Source organism: Pyrus communis, chromosome 10 (genome assembly GCF_963583255.1).
Source record: "Pyrus communis chromosome 10, drPyrComm1.1, whole genome shotgun sequence".
NCBI classification, from domain to species: domain Eukaryota; kingdom Viridiplantae; phylum Streptophyta; class Magnoliopsida; order Rosales; family Rosaceae; genus Pyrus; species Pyrus communis.
This window is the reverse complement of record NC_084812.1, coordinates 10,057,191-10,070,990: the sequence shown is the minus strand read 5'-3', so window position 1 is coordinate 10,070,990 and position 13,800 is coordinate 10,057,191. Positions and strand designations below refer to the sequence as shown.

General features: G+C 36.2%; 1 protein-coding gene and 1 pseudogene across 1 annotated transcript; one reads left to right on the top strand and one right to left on the bottom strand.

The window, feature by feature from the left end:
* Positions 1–4,312: 4,312 nt before the first annotated feature.
* Positions 4,313–4,914, top strand: LOC137747834 (uncharacterized). Its single transcript, XM_068487975.1, has 2 exons — positions 4,313–4,446; positions 4,605–4,914. The coding sequence occupies exons 1-2, from the start codon at positions 4,313–4,315 to the stop codon at positions 4,912–4,914; spliced, it is 444 nt and encodes a 147-aa protein (XP_068344076.1).
* Positions 4,915–10,969: 6,055 nt separating this feature from the next.
* LOC137747833 (probable disease resistance protein At5g66900) lies at positions 10,970–13,285 on the bottom strand (annotated as a pseudogene).
* Between the last annotated feature and the right edge of the window lie 515 nt (positions 13,286–13,800).

Sequence of the window (13,800 nt, the reverse complement as noted above, 5' to 3'; positions counted from 1 at the left end):
TTGGAGGGTAGACCATTAAGCAAGGAGAAAATGAAGAGGGAATATTGTTTAACAAAATGAGTGAGCTGAGTTTGAATTTTTAATAATAAAATGTTTAAAATTTGTTAAAATTGAGTGTTGTTGGAAATGAAAGATTAAGTTGAGTAGCTAAAATAATATTTTTATATTGTTCACTTGCTAGTGTAAACAAAATTTAGAGTTTCTCTTAGAGAGATGCTCTAACTGGATCCAAAAGTCTTCGAGCCGCAAAAGTTTTAGCCCATATTATGCACTTGAGGCTATACATTTTTGTCGTCTTGCAATCCTTAGAGCAGTTCCACCCCTAAGAGCAATTCCACCCTTAAAGACTTTGCACCAGCACCCAGCACATTTATCCACTCAATGAATAGTGATAGACCCCAATGAATAGTAATAGGTCAAGAGCATCTCCACCCCTAAAAAAAAATAGCCTAATCAATTTTATTAAAATATTATTATTATTTATTATAAAATAATAATTGTATTAAAAAAAAAAAAAGAAGATAAGTCACCTTTCCACTAACCCTCTGTACTCTTCCTCTACATCCCCAACCGACTCTCTCTCTCTCTCTCTCTCTCTCTCTCTCTCTCTCTCTCTCTCTCTCTCTCTCTCTCTCTCTCTCTCTCTCTCTCTCTCTCTCTCACTCTCTCTCTTTTCCAGCTTGCTCCCGTGAGCTCTCCTTCTCCTTCCTCTTCAAAACCTTCAACAAACCAAACACAAAAATATTATTTTTGTAATCCCTGGAGCTCAAGGAACCCAAACATGGCCTTGCATGCGGCATCGGTGCATGGTGCGAGGTCCTACCATTGAAGTCGAGAGCTTGAGCTCTCAATCTCTAAACCAGGTGATGTTTCTATCACTGTATTGTGTTCTTGAGCTTTAAATCCTGTTGTGTTGCAATTTTTGTGGTTAATTCGAGGGCTTAATTCCTTGCATGTGATTCCGACAAAGGAAAACATACAAACTCCGATGAGTTCAAGGTCCAATTCTCGGTGAAATCTCTTGCATTTCACCTGGGTAAGCTCTCAATCCTATTCTTATGGTTTCTAACTTATAAATCGTGTTGGAAACCTTTGCTTTGATGCAAACATGTTGTCGGTGCATTTTTTTTTTCTTCAGATTTTCCGACGAACTCGACCTCCACAACAAGTCCCTCTCTGGCGCAAAAAAAAAAAAAAAAAAAAAAAAAAAAAAAAAAAAAAGTGACTAACTTCAACCTGCATCAAGTAGGTCGTCCCATAGGTATGTCGATTATGGGCCAGTCTCTTGCCTGGCTTAGGCTAGGTGCTGGCCTATCCGCTAGGCTGGAGTGCAAAGCCTGGGTGTCGGGCCATTTTTTTGGCTGGGTGCCGGCCTATCAGTTCCCCGGTGGAACTGCTCTTAGAGTAGGTCGAAAATGAGGTTTGTCTTAGATCTCAACAGTTCATTCATGAAAAAACATGTGCATGAGAGAATTTCCGCTAATATTTGTGCTCTACAAGAAGGTTGAGTACTACTTTTACTCATTAACTCCTGGAAAATAATTCATAAACCTACCACTAGTCATCATGATCAACGTAAAGGAAATCAAAATACATCCAAGACGGGTTTGAACATGGACGTCTTTGCTTTCGCCTCCTTGAAGATGTCGTAGATCACACTGAAAACTGTTCCCCCACTACCAGCAGATCAGACAATATAACTTTGAAAATGTGAGAAAATTTGATTAAAAAAGATTAACAATAACAGATTCTAAATTATCCAAAGCCAAATTCACATATGATGTGCTTCGTGACAACGTAATATAAAATTGTAAGCACGTTCTTGGTTTTGAATTACGGATCAACTTCAATAATCATGCTGCCAAATGAAGAATTAAAAATCAATAAAAAGAGACTATTGACTGGACTCGATTTATTTTTTCGGTTGAAAAGATGATATATAATGGATTATGTTAATCGAACTACATTACATATATGGTATGGTTTTAAAATTACAGTAGTAGTTTTACTCTCTAAACCAGCATAAGACAGTAAAAAAGAACTAAGACATCTGGATTAGCCATCAATTATAAAATAGACTACTTTCTTCCTGCTCAGAGTAATTAGAAAAATTTAATTTCCGATAAAACAGTAGTACCAGTCAATCCCCAATTTCCGAATTTTATTAAATAATAAAAGAATAGAAGTGGGAGGAAAAATTAAAAATCAATAAAAAGAGACCATTGACCTGACTATATTTATTTTTTTGGTTAGATGGATGATAATAAAAAAGTGAGACATTCTTAAATTTGCAACCCAAAATAAAGAGATTCAGAAAAACACGCAATACAAAGTTCGATTTTCTCTTACGTTATTGGTGATCAAGCAAGATAAAGAATAACATAAGGCTATTACTACTATTAGTTTGGTTATAAGCAAACATCATGCACAAGTTGTTTACTAATTAGTATTACTACTATTAGCTTGTATCATGACTGTTTTCTTTCTGTTATTCATACACCCAAGACATTGTAAGAAATAATGTTGATTATTCAAAACAAATCAACAACTAGTTGCACAGAGTCACAATCAGTGATACTCCCATATTGATAAAGAAACAAAATAAAAAGGAAGTTGACTTCCAAAATAAAATAAAATGTATATAAATATAGAAAATTGTTATTAGCACTCCAAAAATCTTCGATGAGCTCTTTAAACATCATAGTCCTACCCTTGACATCCTTAACAACATCATACAGCAGAGTAAACAATGTTCCTACAGCAGCCCCTGCAAAAAGCCCATCCTTAACAACATCATAGTCTTGTCTAATTTTGCGGACCGCAACGCAGAACTGTTGGTGTGCATGGGGGGATTTCTTCTTTTTATTTCTTTGTGGACAAGGAATCCGCTTACCAGAAACCTGTTTTCCATCCCTTTTCTGAAAATTGTTGTGTTCACTCGCAATCAGCCGCAAGTTGGAACCTTTCAATTGCATTCCTTTTCTCCGGTCACCGCTCACTTCCAACTCAACAACCACGGCGGTGGTGGTACTTTTCTCAGAAAGAACTAGTAACAGTAACAAGAGGAAGATTTTACCCAAAAAGGTAACTTTAACTCCTATCATGTAGGCAATTTACTAATCTACCCTTTTAAACTTAGGGGTGTATTCAATTAGGAATTTCGTGTTTTTAGCTGTAAAAAATCACAACTTTATTTTAAAAGAGAAAACTCAAAAATTGATTCATTCTATCAAAACTTTATTTTTGTTATAAAAGCTGTATGGTGTATGCCAAATCCCACATGCATTTGGAAAAAGGTGAAAATGATAGTAATATATTTATTATTATGTAATATTGTCAAAAGTAATCATCATATCATTTTTGGATGTTCTAATGGGAGTAGCTCTATTAATAGAGTGATCCATGTGTTATCAAAACACATTACGAAAGAAATAATCAAATAAATAATATCAGTATATCTCCCTCCTTCTCTTTATCTGCCATCTCTTGTGTTATAGATACTAAAGTTATAGTGTGATATTTTGCACCCGCTTTACTCCTGTCTTTAGTAAAAGTTATTTATCTAACTTTTGCCTATTTATAACATGTTATCGGTACGACTCTCTAACCATTTCTCATTTCCCTTCGCCGAAAGAAAAAAAATGTTTCCTCCTAGGATTTTACTGTTCTTCTTCTTCCTTTGCCTCACCTACTGGATATACCCTCGTGAAGAACTGTTTGCACCATGTCTGTTTCTTGTTCTCAATTTAACAATTACTTATATATTTGATTTCTGGTTTGGTGTAGTTCGTGATTACTAACCCAGTATTTATTTATGTTAATTTTACTGCGATCAAAGATGGTGCTGTATCATCACCTATCTTGGACTGCAGATTTAATTTTACTGAAATTTTAGGTGGTGCGGTATAATCGTCCACTCTGCATATTTAAATTTGCTTGCTATTTAATTTTACTACAATTTTAGGTAGTGCGGCATAATCGTCCACCTTGCATATTTAAATTTTCCTGCAGTTTGAGTGGTGCGAAATAATCGCCCATCCTATGCTTACTTCAATAAGAATGGTGCGGTACAATCGCCTTTCTCATCAATCATTTAAATCTCAAGCCTAAAGTTTCGAGTGCTTATCATTTTGGATTGCATATCAAAATGAAAAATTTGTAAGAACTAGAAGTTCTAACACTATATTCCTCCAGGAATACATATTATTGCAAGTTCTTACACATCTCTCTTTTACAAAAGAAAATGACTAACTTGGCAAAACTTGATTTTGTTGCCTTGGACATTGCTAGGAAGAACTACCTTACCTAGGTCATGGATACCAAGATCCATATGGAGGTAGGAAATCTTAGAAAAATCATTAAGGAGGAAAACAGTGCATCATCTCAAGATCAGGCGAATGCCATGATCTTTATTCGTCGTCACCTTGATGAAGGACTAAAGAGCGAGTACCTAACGGTTGAAGATCCATTAGCTCTCTAGAAGGCATTGAGAAATAGATACAATCACCAGAAAATAATGATTCTTCCAAGAGCTCGTTATGAGTGCACTCACCTAAGGATCAATATTTTAAGTTAGTGGCTGAGTACAATTCTACGATGTTCAGAATTAGCTCACAGATGAAGCTCTGTAGGGAAACCATTAATGAGGAAGATATGCTGGAAAAGACTTTCAACACCTGTCATGCCTCCAACGTGCTCCTGCATCAGCAGTATAGAGAGCATTGCTTCACTGAATACAACCAGTTGATATTTGTGCTCTTAGTAGCTGAACAAAACAATGAGCTCCTCATAAAGAATCATCAGTCCCGACCTACTGGATCGGCACCATTGCCAGAAGTGAATGATGCTTCCCTTGAAGGGAATACCACATCCTATTGTGGCAATAATTACAAACAAGGACGTGGCTCCAAGTGAGGCCAATCAAATGGGAAAGGCAAGAACCATGGTGTCCAATTTCACAAACAGGTTCTAAGGCATAATTTATGCCCGAGCTTTAAGAATGCAAATCGCCACAAAGGAAAAGCTTATATGAACAACGTTCTTAGAAACTCTGAAAGAGCTTGCTATAGGTGTGGTGGCAATGGGCACTGGGCGCGTACCTGTCGTACCCCAAAACATTTGGTGGATCTATATTAAGCATCCCTCAAGGAGAGGGGTGTCAAGATCAATTTCCTTGACCAAGCTAGACCAATGGATATACCTGATCCAGTGCTCAACTTATTAGGGCAGTTGAACACAAATCACTTAGATGCTTCATAATTCATTATGGAAAGAGGGAATGAAGTGTATCGGTCCGATTGAATCATTTATGTTTGATGTATTTTTTATTCTGAACTTGTAGTATAAAACTCGCATTTCAATTCAATAAAAATGGCATTTCAATTTCCTTTTATGAATAAGTTGTTTTTAATTGTGATCCCCTTTACTCAGAAAGTATGGATAAAAACTGTGGTTATTCTCAAAACATGAGAAATAGCAGAGACATTTGTCTTGCAGACAGTGCAACCACGCATACAATACTTCATGATCGAAAGTATTTCTCAAGTTTAATGCTTACAAAAGTAAGGGTAACAACAATATCAAGCCAATTAGACGTAATTGAAGGCTCAAGAAAAGCCCAGATTATGTTACCAAATGGAACAATATTGTCCATACAAAATGCGTTGTATGCTACTCGATCTACTCGAAATTTGTTGAGGTTCAAAAACATACGTTTAAATGGATACCACATTGAAACGAAAAATGCAGAAAATGTGGAGTATATATGCATTACCTCCAATGATACCCAGAAGCGTATATTTGAGAAGTTGCATGGTTTGTCGAGTGGATTACATTATACATACATAAAGACAGTTGAATCACATACTGTCATGAACCAGAAGTTCATTGATTCAAAAGTTTACATGCTTTAGCATGACCGTTCGAGCCATCCAGGATCCACCATGATGCGTATGATCATAACCAACTATAATGGACATCCATTCTTCAGTAGACACATTGTTATCTCAAATGATACCCTTGCAAGGCTTGTTTTTAAGGGAAGTTGGTAATTAAACCATCACAACTAAAGGTTGATGTTGAATCCCCATCAGTTTTGCAAAGAATTCAAGGGGATATTTGTGGGCTTATTTAACCATCTTGTGGACGATTTTGATATTTTATGGTTTTGGTTGATGCATCTTCCAGATGGTCACATGTTTGTCTCTTGTTTACTCGAAATGTAGCTTTTGTGAGACTTCTTACTCAGATAATTAAGTTGCAAGCACAGTTCCCAGATTACCCCCATTAAGTCAATCTGACTTGATAACGCTGGTGAATTTACATCCCAAACCTTTGATGATTATTGCATGACATTGGGCATTGATGTTGAACACCTTGTTCCTCATGTCCATACTCAAAATGATTTAGCAGAAGCATTGATCAAGCGGCTTCAGTTAATAGCTCGCATTCTGCTTATGAAAATAAAATTGCCAGTTTCTGCATGGGGACATGCCATCTTACATGCTGCATCATTGGTTCGATTGAGACCTATAGGCAACCACCAATACTCATTAGTACAACTTATGTTTGGGTATTAGCCAAACATTTCACATTTACGAGTTTTTTGTTGTGTTGTTTATGTGCCTATTGCACCGCCATAATGCACTAAAATGGGACATCAACGCAGACTGGGAATTTATGTGGGTTTTGATTCAACATCTATCATTAGATATTTGGAACCCTTAACAGGTGATATATTTACAGCTTGTTTTGAGGATTGTCATTTTGATAAGACAGTCTTCCCGTCATTAGGGGGAGAAAATACCGTTCCAGAAGGACGGTAAGAATTGACATGGGCTGGTCCCACCTTATCTCATTTTGACCCACGAAGCACTCAATATGAAAATGAAGTGAAAGGATCGTTCACCTTCAAAGTATTGCTAATCAAATGCCAAATGCATTTAGTTTCAAAAGTGAGAAAGTCACATATTCCAGCTGCAAATGCACTTATAAAAATGGATGTCCTTATTGGAAAAAATAAAGTGGCAGCAAATGAATCATCTGGTGCACGCCTGAAGCTTGGTAAACCCCTAGGTTCAAAAGATTTAGCCCCTCAAAAGAGAAAGGCAAGAGCACAGCTGAATCCAAATGAAATCATTCAAGAAAAGAAAATGAATGATAAATCCCCAATTCATGATTCTGAAAAGGAAAATGTCCTTGATGAGACACATGTCCCTGAAGAGACAGAAGTGCATGAAAGCAAATAAATCTCCATAAATTATGCATGTACTAACGAATTGTGGGATCAAAATAAAATAATCATCGACAATATGTTCACATTCTCACTAGCCAGTGAAATCATATTAAACAATGATATTGAGCCCCGCTCTGTTGATGAATGCAAACAGAGAAAAAATTGACCTAAATGGAAAGATACAATCTAGGCAGAATTAAATTCCTTGGAAAGACGAATTGTTTTTGGACCGATAGTCCAAACCCCGCTTGATGTGAATCCCGTGGGTTACAAATGGGTATTCACAAGAAAGCACAATGAGAAAAATGAGATTGCAAGATATAAAACACAACTTGTTGCACAAGGTCTTTCACAAAGACCTGGAATTGATTATGAGGAGATGTACTTTCCTATAATGGACGCAATTACGTTCTGTTACTTGATAAGTTTAGTGGTTTCAGAAAAACTTGACATGTGACTTATGGATGTCATCACCGCGTATCTATATGGAGAATTAGATACTAACATATATATGAAAGTCCGAGAAGGACTTAAGTTGCCTGAAACGACTAATAAACCACAAGTATACTTTCAATCAAATTAAGGCAATCATTATATGGGCTGAAACAATCCGGACGAATGTGGTATAATCGTCTCAGTGAGTATTTGATCAAAGAAGGATATATCAACAATGTCATTTGCCATTGTGTGTTCATTAAGAAATCCAATTTTGGATTTGCTATAGTGGCAGTATATGTCGATGATATGAACCTAGTTGGAACTTTTGAAGAGCTCAATAAAACTACTTAATATCTGAAAAGCGAATTTGAAATGAAAGACCTTGGGAAAGCAAAATATTGTCTCGGCCTACAGATCGAACATTGTGCTAGTGGAATTTTGGTCCATCAATCAGCTTATATTGAAAAAATCCTGAAGCGATTTGGAATGGATAAGGCTTATCCACTTAGCACGCCAATGGTCGTTCATTCTTCGGACATTAAGAAAGATCCATTTGGTCCAAAAGAAGATGATGAAATGGTCCTTGGTCCAGAAGTACCATATCTGAGTGCAATAGGTGTTTTATTATATTTAGCACAGGTACTCGACCAGATATAGCTTTTTCAATTAACCTGTTAGCAAGGTATAGTTTTACTCTAACAATTCGTCATTGGAAAGGAATAAAAGATGTTTTGCGATACCTTCGTGGGACAACAAACATGAGTCTCTTCTACTCAGAGAAATCCACAAATGACCAGATCTTTACTGGATATGCAAATGCTGGTTTCCTCTCTAATCCTCATAAAGCCGTCTCACAAACTGGATATGTGTTCACTAATAGAGATACAACAATCTCATGGTGCTCAACAAAGCAAACACTAGTTGCTACATCTTTCAATCACTCGGAAATACTTGCTTTACATGAAGCAAGTCGTGAATGTTCTTGGTTAAGATCAATGATCCATCATATTTGGAATTCATGTGGTTTAACTTCAAAGACAGACACTCCAACTGTCATCTATGAAGATAATGCAGCCTGTGTTGCCTAAATGAAGGGAGGATTCATCAAGGGCGATAAGACTAAACACATATCTCTAAAGTTTTCTAGTGCACATGAACTTCAGAAGGCTAAAGTTATTGATATCAGACAAATCCGTTCCAATGAAAATCTGGCAGACTTGTTCACCAAATCTTTACCAAAGTGCACATTTCAGAAGTTAGTGCAGGGAATCAGATTACGTCGGCTTACCAATCAACTAAATTTGAAGAATGCATAATCATGGTGAGATATAATTCAGGGGGAGCATCCATGATACATGCATGTTGTACTCTTTTTCCTTCGATTAGGATTTTTCCCACTGAGTTTTTCCTATCAAAGTTTTAACGAGGCAACATAAGCTTACATAACACTATATCAATAATCCAGGTAAAGTTGTACTCTTTTTCCTTCGCTATGGTTTTTTCCCACTGGGTTTTTTTCCAAGCAAGGTTAGGCAACTAATGTTGATATGTGGGCATCCAAGGGGGTGTGTTGTAAAAGCTGTATGGTGTATGCCCACATCCCACATGCATTAGTATACCCACATCCCACATGCATTTGGAAAAAGGTGAAAACAATAGTAATATATTTGTTGTTAAGTAATATTGTCAAAAGTAGCCATCATATCATTTTTGAATGTTCTCATGGGAGTAGCTCTATAAATAGAGTGATCCATGTGTTATCAGAACACACTGCAAAAGAAAGAATCAAATAAATAATATCAGTATATCTCATTCCCTCTCTTTCTCTGCCATCCTTTGTGTTATAGCTACTAAAATTATAGCATGATATTTTGCACCCGCTATGCTCCTGTTTTTAGCAAAGATTATTTCTCTAACTTTTGCCTATTTATAACAATTTTAAAAAGACCATTGACTTACTCTATTTGTTTTTTTGTTGGAAGGATGACAATGGATAGGCGAGTCAAACTATACTTCATATAAAGTTTGGTCGTTAGATTACAATAGTAGCTTTATTCTCTAAAATAAGCACAAGACAATAAAAAAGAACCAAGATTTCGGGATTAGTCATCAACTATAAAATAAGCTACTTCCTTCGCACTTAAAGCAATTAGAAAGAGCTAATTCCCAGACAGAACAACAATTCTCAATCCCTTATCTCCAAATTTTATTAAACAATAAAAAAGAATACTCAAGAATACAGTTGTGAGGAAGAACTAAAAATAAATAAAAAGAGTTGGTGTGATGATAACAGATTAGGCGAGTAGAACTACACATAAAGTTGGTCGTCAGATTACAATAGTAGCTTTACTCTCTACACCAACACAAGACAGTAAAAAAGAACCAAGACTTCGGATTAGCCATCAACTATAAAGTACGTTACTTCCTTTTTGTTCAGAACGATTAGAAAGAGATCATTTCCCAATATAACAACAGTTCCCAGTCCCTATCTCTCAATTTTATTAAATAATAAAAAAGATAATAGAAGTATTAAAAATTAATAAAAAGAGACCACTGACTCAATTTATTTTTTAGATTGGATGGATGATAATGGAAAAGTGAGACACTTTTAAATTTGGAACCCAAAATAAAGAGATTCAGAAAACAAGCAATACAAAGTTCAATTTTCTCTTACGTTGTCAGTGATCAAGCAAGGTAGGATAAACAAAAAAAAGTTCAATTGACTACGGAGGAAGACTTGGAAATTAACCAGGAAACTGCATCAGCATGTCTGGGAATCTTTCATATGGTGACAGAGAAAATTTTGTTTCTTATCCTACTAAATTGAGAAAGCAAGTTTTGAAAGAAAACAAAAGCATAGAGAAAGACAAATGAAAGTTTTGAACCAAAGAGCAATGATTGATTAAATATTTAACCATTATTTCTACGTTGCAGTTAACTCACTTGTGGTCGAGCACTACTGATCATATTTTGACAATATGGTAAACCACAACTTAGATAATCTTTACCAAAAAAAAAAAAAAAAAAAAAAAAAAAAAAAAAAAAAAAAAAAAAAAAACATATAGATATAACCAAGTGCATAATTAACATATTAGGTGCGGTTAAAACACATTTTGTTTCGTATAATCCAAAAAAATATAATACACATATTTATATTGTGTAAAACAATAACATGATATTTATACATAAAAAAAACAACACAAGATATGAAGACTCAAAAGCGATTGAAATAAAAAGTATTACAAACTCATGATGAAACATAGAAATTGAACAGAACCATGAACTAAACATGTTGCTCCAACATTTATTGAGGAAAACAATGCAACGCAAATCAGAAACATGTTGCTTCAACATTTATTGAGGAAAGACAGGTTTCATAACTAAGGCTTTTCGAGCCAATTCAGAGTGGATTTTTCTTTTGTCACCTTGATTTTGTCTCTGGCTAAGAAGGAATCCCAGAAAGGTTTCTTCTCTTCATCACAAATCACTTCCTCTAACTGCTCGTCAAGATCCCACACTGATAGAGGCAACTCCTCCAATCTTGAGCATTGTCCCATGTTGATCCTTCTTAAACCTCTCATCTTACCAATGCCTTCAGGCAACTTCCTAATGCCGAAACAATTATACATGTCAAGGCAGCGCAACTTAGTGAGGTTCTCAATTGAAACCGGAAGCCTTACCAACTCTGTACAGGACCTTAGTCTCAATACATCCAAATTCTTCAGCTTTCCGATCTCTTCAGGCAAGGAAGATAGCTTATGGCAGTTGGTGATACTGAGAATCTTCATATGAACAAGATCACAGAGCTCGGCAGGCAGTTCCACCAAATCATGGCAATAGTCGATATTCATTTCCTCTAAACCTGGCCAGGCATCTGAAATTTTGATGGAACAATTGTGGAATGCTTGACCCATGTTACACATGAATAAAGATATCTTCTTTAGACTCTTCAATGGTACCCAGTTCTTGGTTATGGAATGAATTGAAATACTCTCTAATCTGATTCTCTTCAGATTTGATAATGATTCCAGAAGATAGAAATTACTCAATTCAGTAGGTGATAAACCATAGTTTGTGACTATTAGAACCTTCAGTTTGTCAATTTTCTGCACAAATTCAGGTAAGGCATTGTTCTGTCTTAAAATTCAAAACTAGAACCTCAACTTGTGGTAGATGAACACTCTGCCATTGTGTTGGGTACGTTACATCTGCAAACAATATGCAACGAGATATGAGTAGGTGAGAATTACATTAAACTTTACTGCATATTTTAGTGTGTGTGTCTGTGTGGGCACATGCATTTGCGTGTGTACATATACATGTACTTGTGTATGTGTTGATGTGTGTGGAGAACATAAATGATAGTGCTATTCAAATCTGAGTGTGTGTGTGTGTGTGTGTTTGGATGTGAGCACGCACGAATGTGTATGCATGTGTGTGTACATATGCTGGTCATAGGTACATGCATGTATATGCATTTTATAAAGAGAGAGAGATGGGACAACCAGAGCAGATAGATAATAGGCGAGCATTGATGGCTTGAGATTTCTGCTCCCTCAACCACTTGGGTTGATTGCGTCCACTTACGACAATCAGTCTTTTTCTATCTTCTATTGGGTCTAGTTTCGCAATGTAGATACCCAGCTCTCTAAGCATATCATGCTGGCGAACAAAGTGTTCGCTGTAGTAGTTATCCAGAATCTCCATATTCTCCTTCCTGGTAACAATCCAAACTCAGTCAGTTGCAGACTTGCAGTTGTATAATATGGTAGGAGCTACTCATGAACATAGAAATTTTCAATGAGAATATTATACTGGAGAAACATAAAATCTTGCGTACCTAGTGATCACAAGATTTGCCAGACCTTTCCTGGCGAGCTCGTGGAGGTTCTTGATGGACCGAAAGTCCCCATCTAGCACATATAACTCTGCCCACATATCAATGAAAGCAGCAGCAGAGATTCTTTGATCTTCAGGAAATGAAACAAGGTCCATGAAACATTCCCTGGTGATAGCCTCTTTGTCACCTAAGGCATCTATGCTACTTTGAAGGCAAAGAAGCAACTTAGTCTCATAATCAAGAATAGAACCTCTACGCCAGTCTTCTAGTCTTGAAAGCCAGGATTCTGCAGCTTGTCCGCTAAGTGAGTTCCTGGTCACTGTAATGGCAAGCGGAACTCCCTTACAGTGCTTTAGTATCTGCAGCTTAGTTGTATCAAATGATGTCAACTACTATCTGAGTTGCATACTGTAAGTTCAAGTTTCTTTTAACATCTCAATGGTTTCATGAAAATGGTTAATGACTACCTACTTATCTTCATTCTTATTTTAGTTTTAGTTCTTAATTAAAATCATATGTGATTCGTGAATGATCATTTGCACGTTCATATGGTAAAATGGGTGTTCGCTTCTATACGTGCATACTTGTATTTGTATACTGATCATAAAAGATCAAAACAATTTCTTATCCCCACTTTGTTGCCCTATAATTTGTGAGGCCTTGATGAGTATATTGTGTCACGAATTGCATAGTGAGAAATAAACCTCTCTCAGGAGATCTTCTGGAACAAACAAGCTATCTCCCAGGGCTACTGAATGACGCAAAAGAGTCATTGAATCTTTATACTCCAAAGGTTTGAGTTTATACGGAGTGCCAAATCCTGGAAATTCAGATCTCGATGTCACCAAGATCTTGTAATTTCGCAACTTCAATTCAACAAACTTCTGAAGAACAGTGTTGGATGTTTAGAACAGTGTTGGACTAAACATCATCCAGGACCAACAGTAGATCTTGTCCTGCTTCCTGAGACTTTATGCGTTGATATAGCTTTTCTACATCTGAGTTGGGGTGTTCCGAAACAGTGACAAAGAATATATTTTCCTTGAACTAAACCTTGATCTCAAGTACAGCCCTAGCATATGCAAAGAGTATGAAACGAGTTAAAGTTGTTGTCCTAATGGAACGTAGTTCAATCATGAAGCTAGTGTAGTAAATTCCTACCCATGAGGTTTTCCATTTATATTCATGTAAGACTCAGATATGAACTGTATATCAGCAATGGGGACGATCCTTTACTGATATAACGCATGAGTGAGACTAATATCCAATAAGACATAATATTCAAGCA

Coding starts and splice junctions, on each gene's coding strand:
- LOC137747834 (XM_068487975.1), top strand. CDS start 4,313: ATGGATACCAAGATCCATATGGAGGTAGGAAATCTTAGAAAAATCATT. Junction 4,447..4,604: donor GATGAAGGACTAAAGAGCGA/GTACCTAACGGT, acceptor TACGATGTTCAG/AATTAGCTCACAGATGAAGC.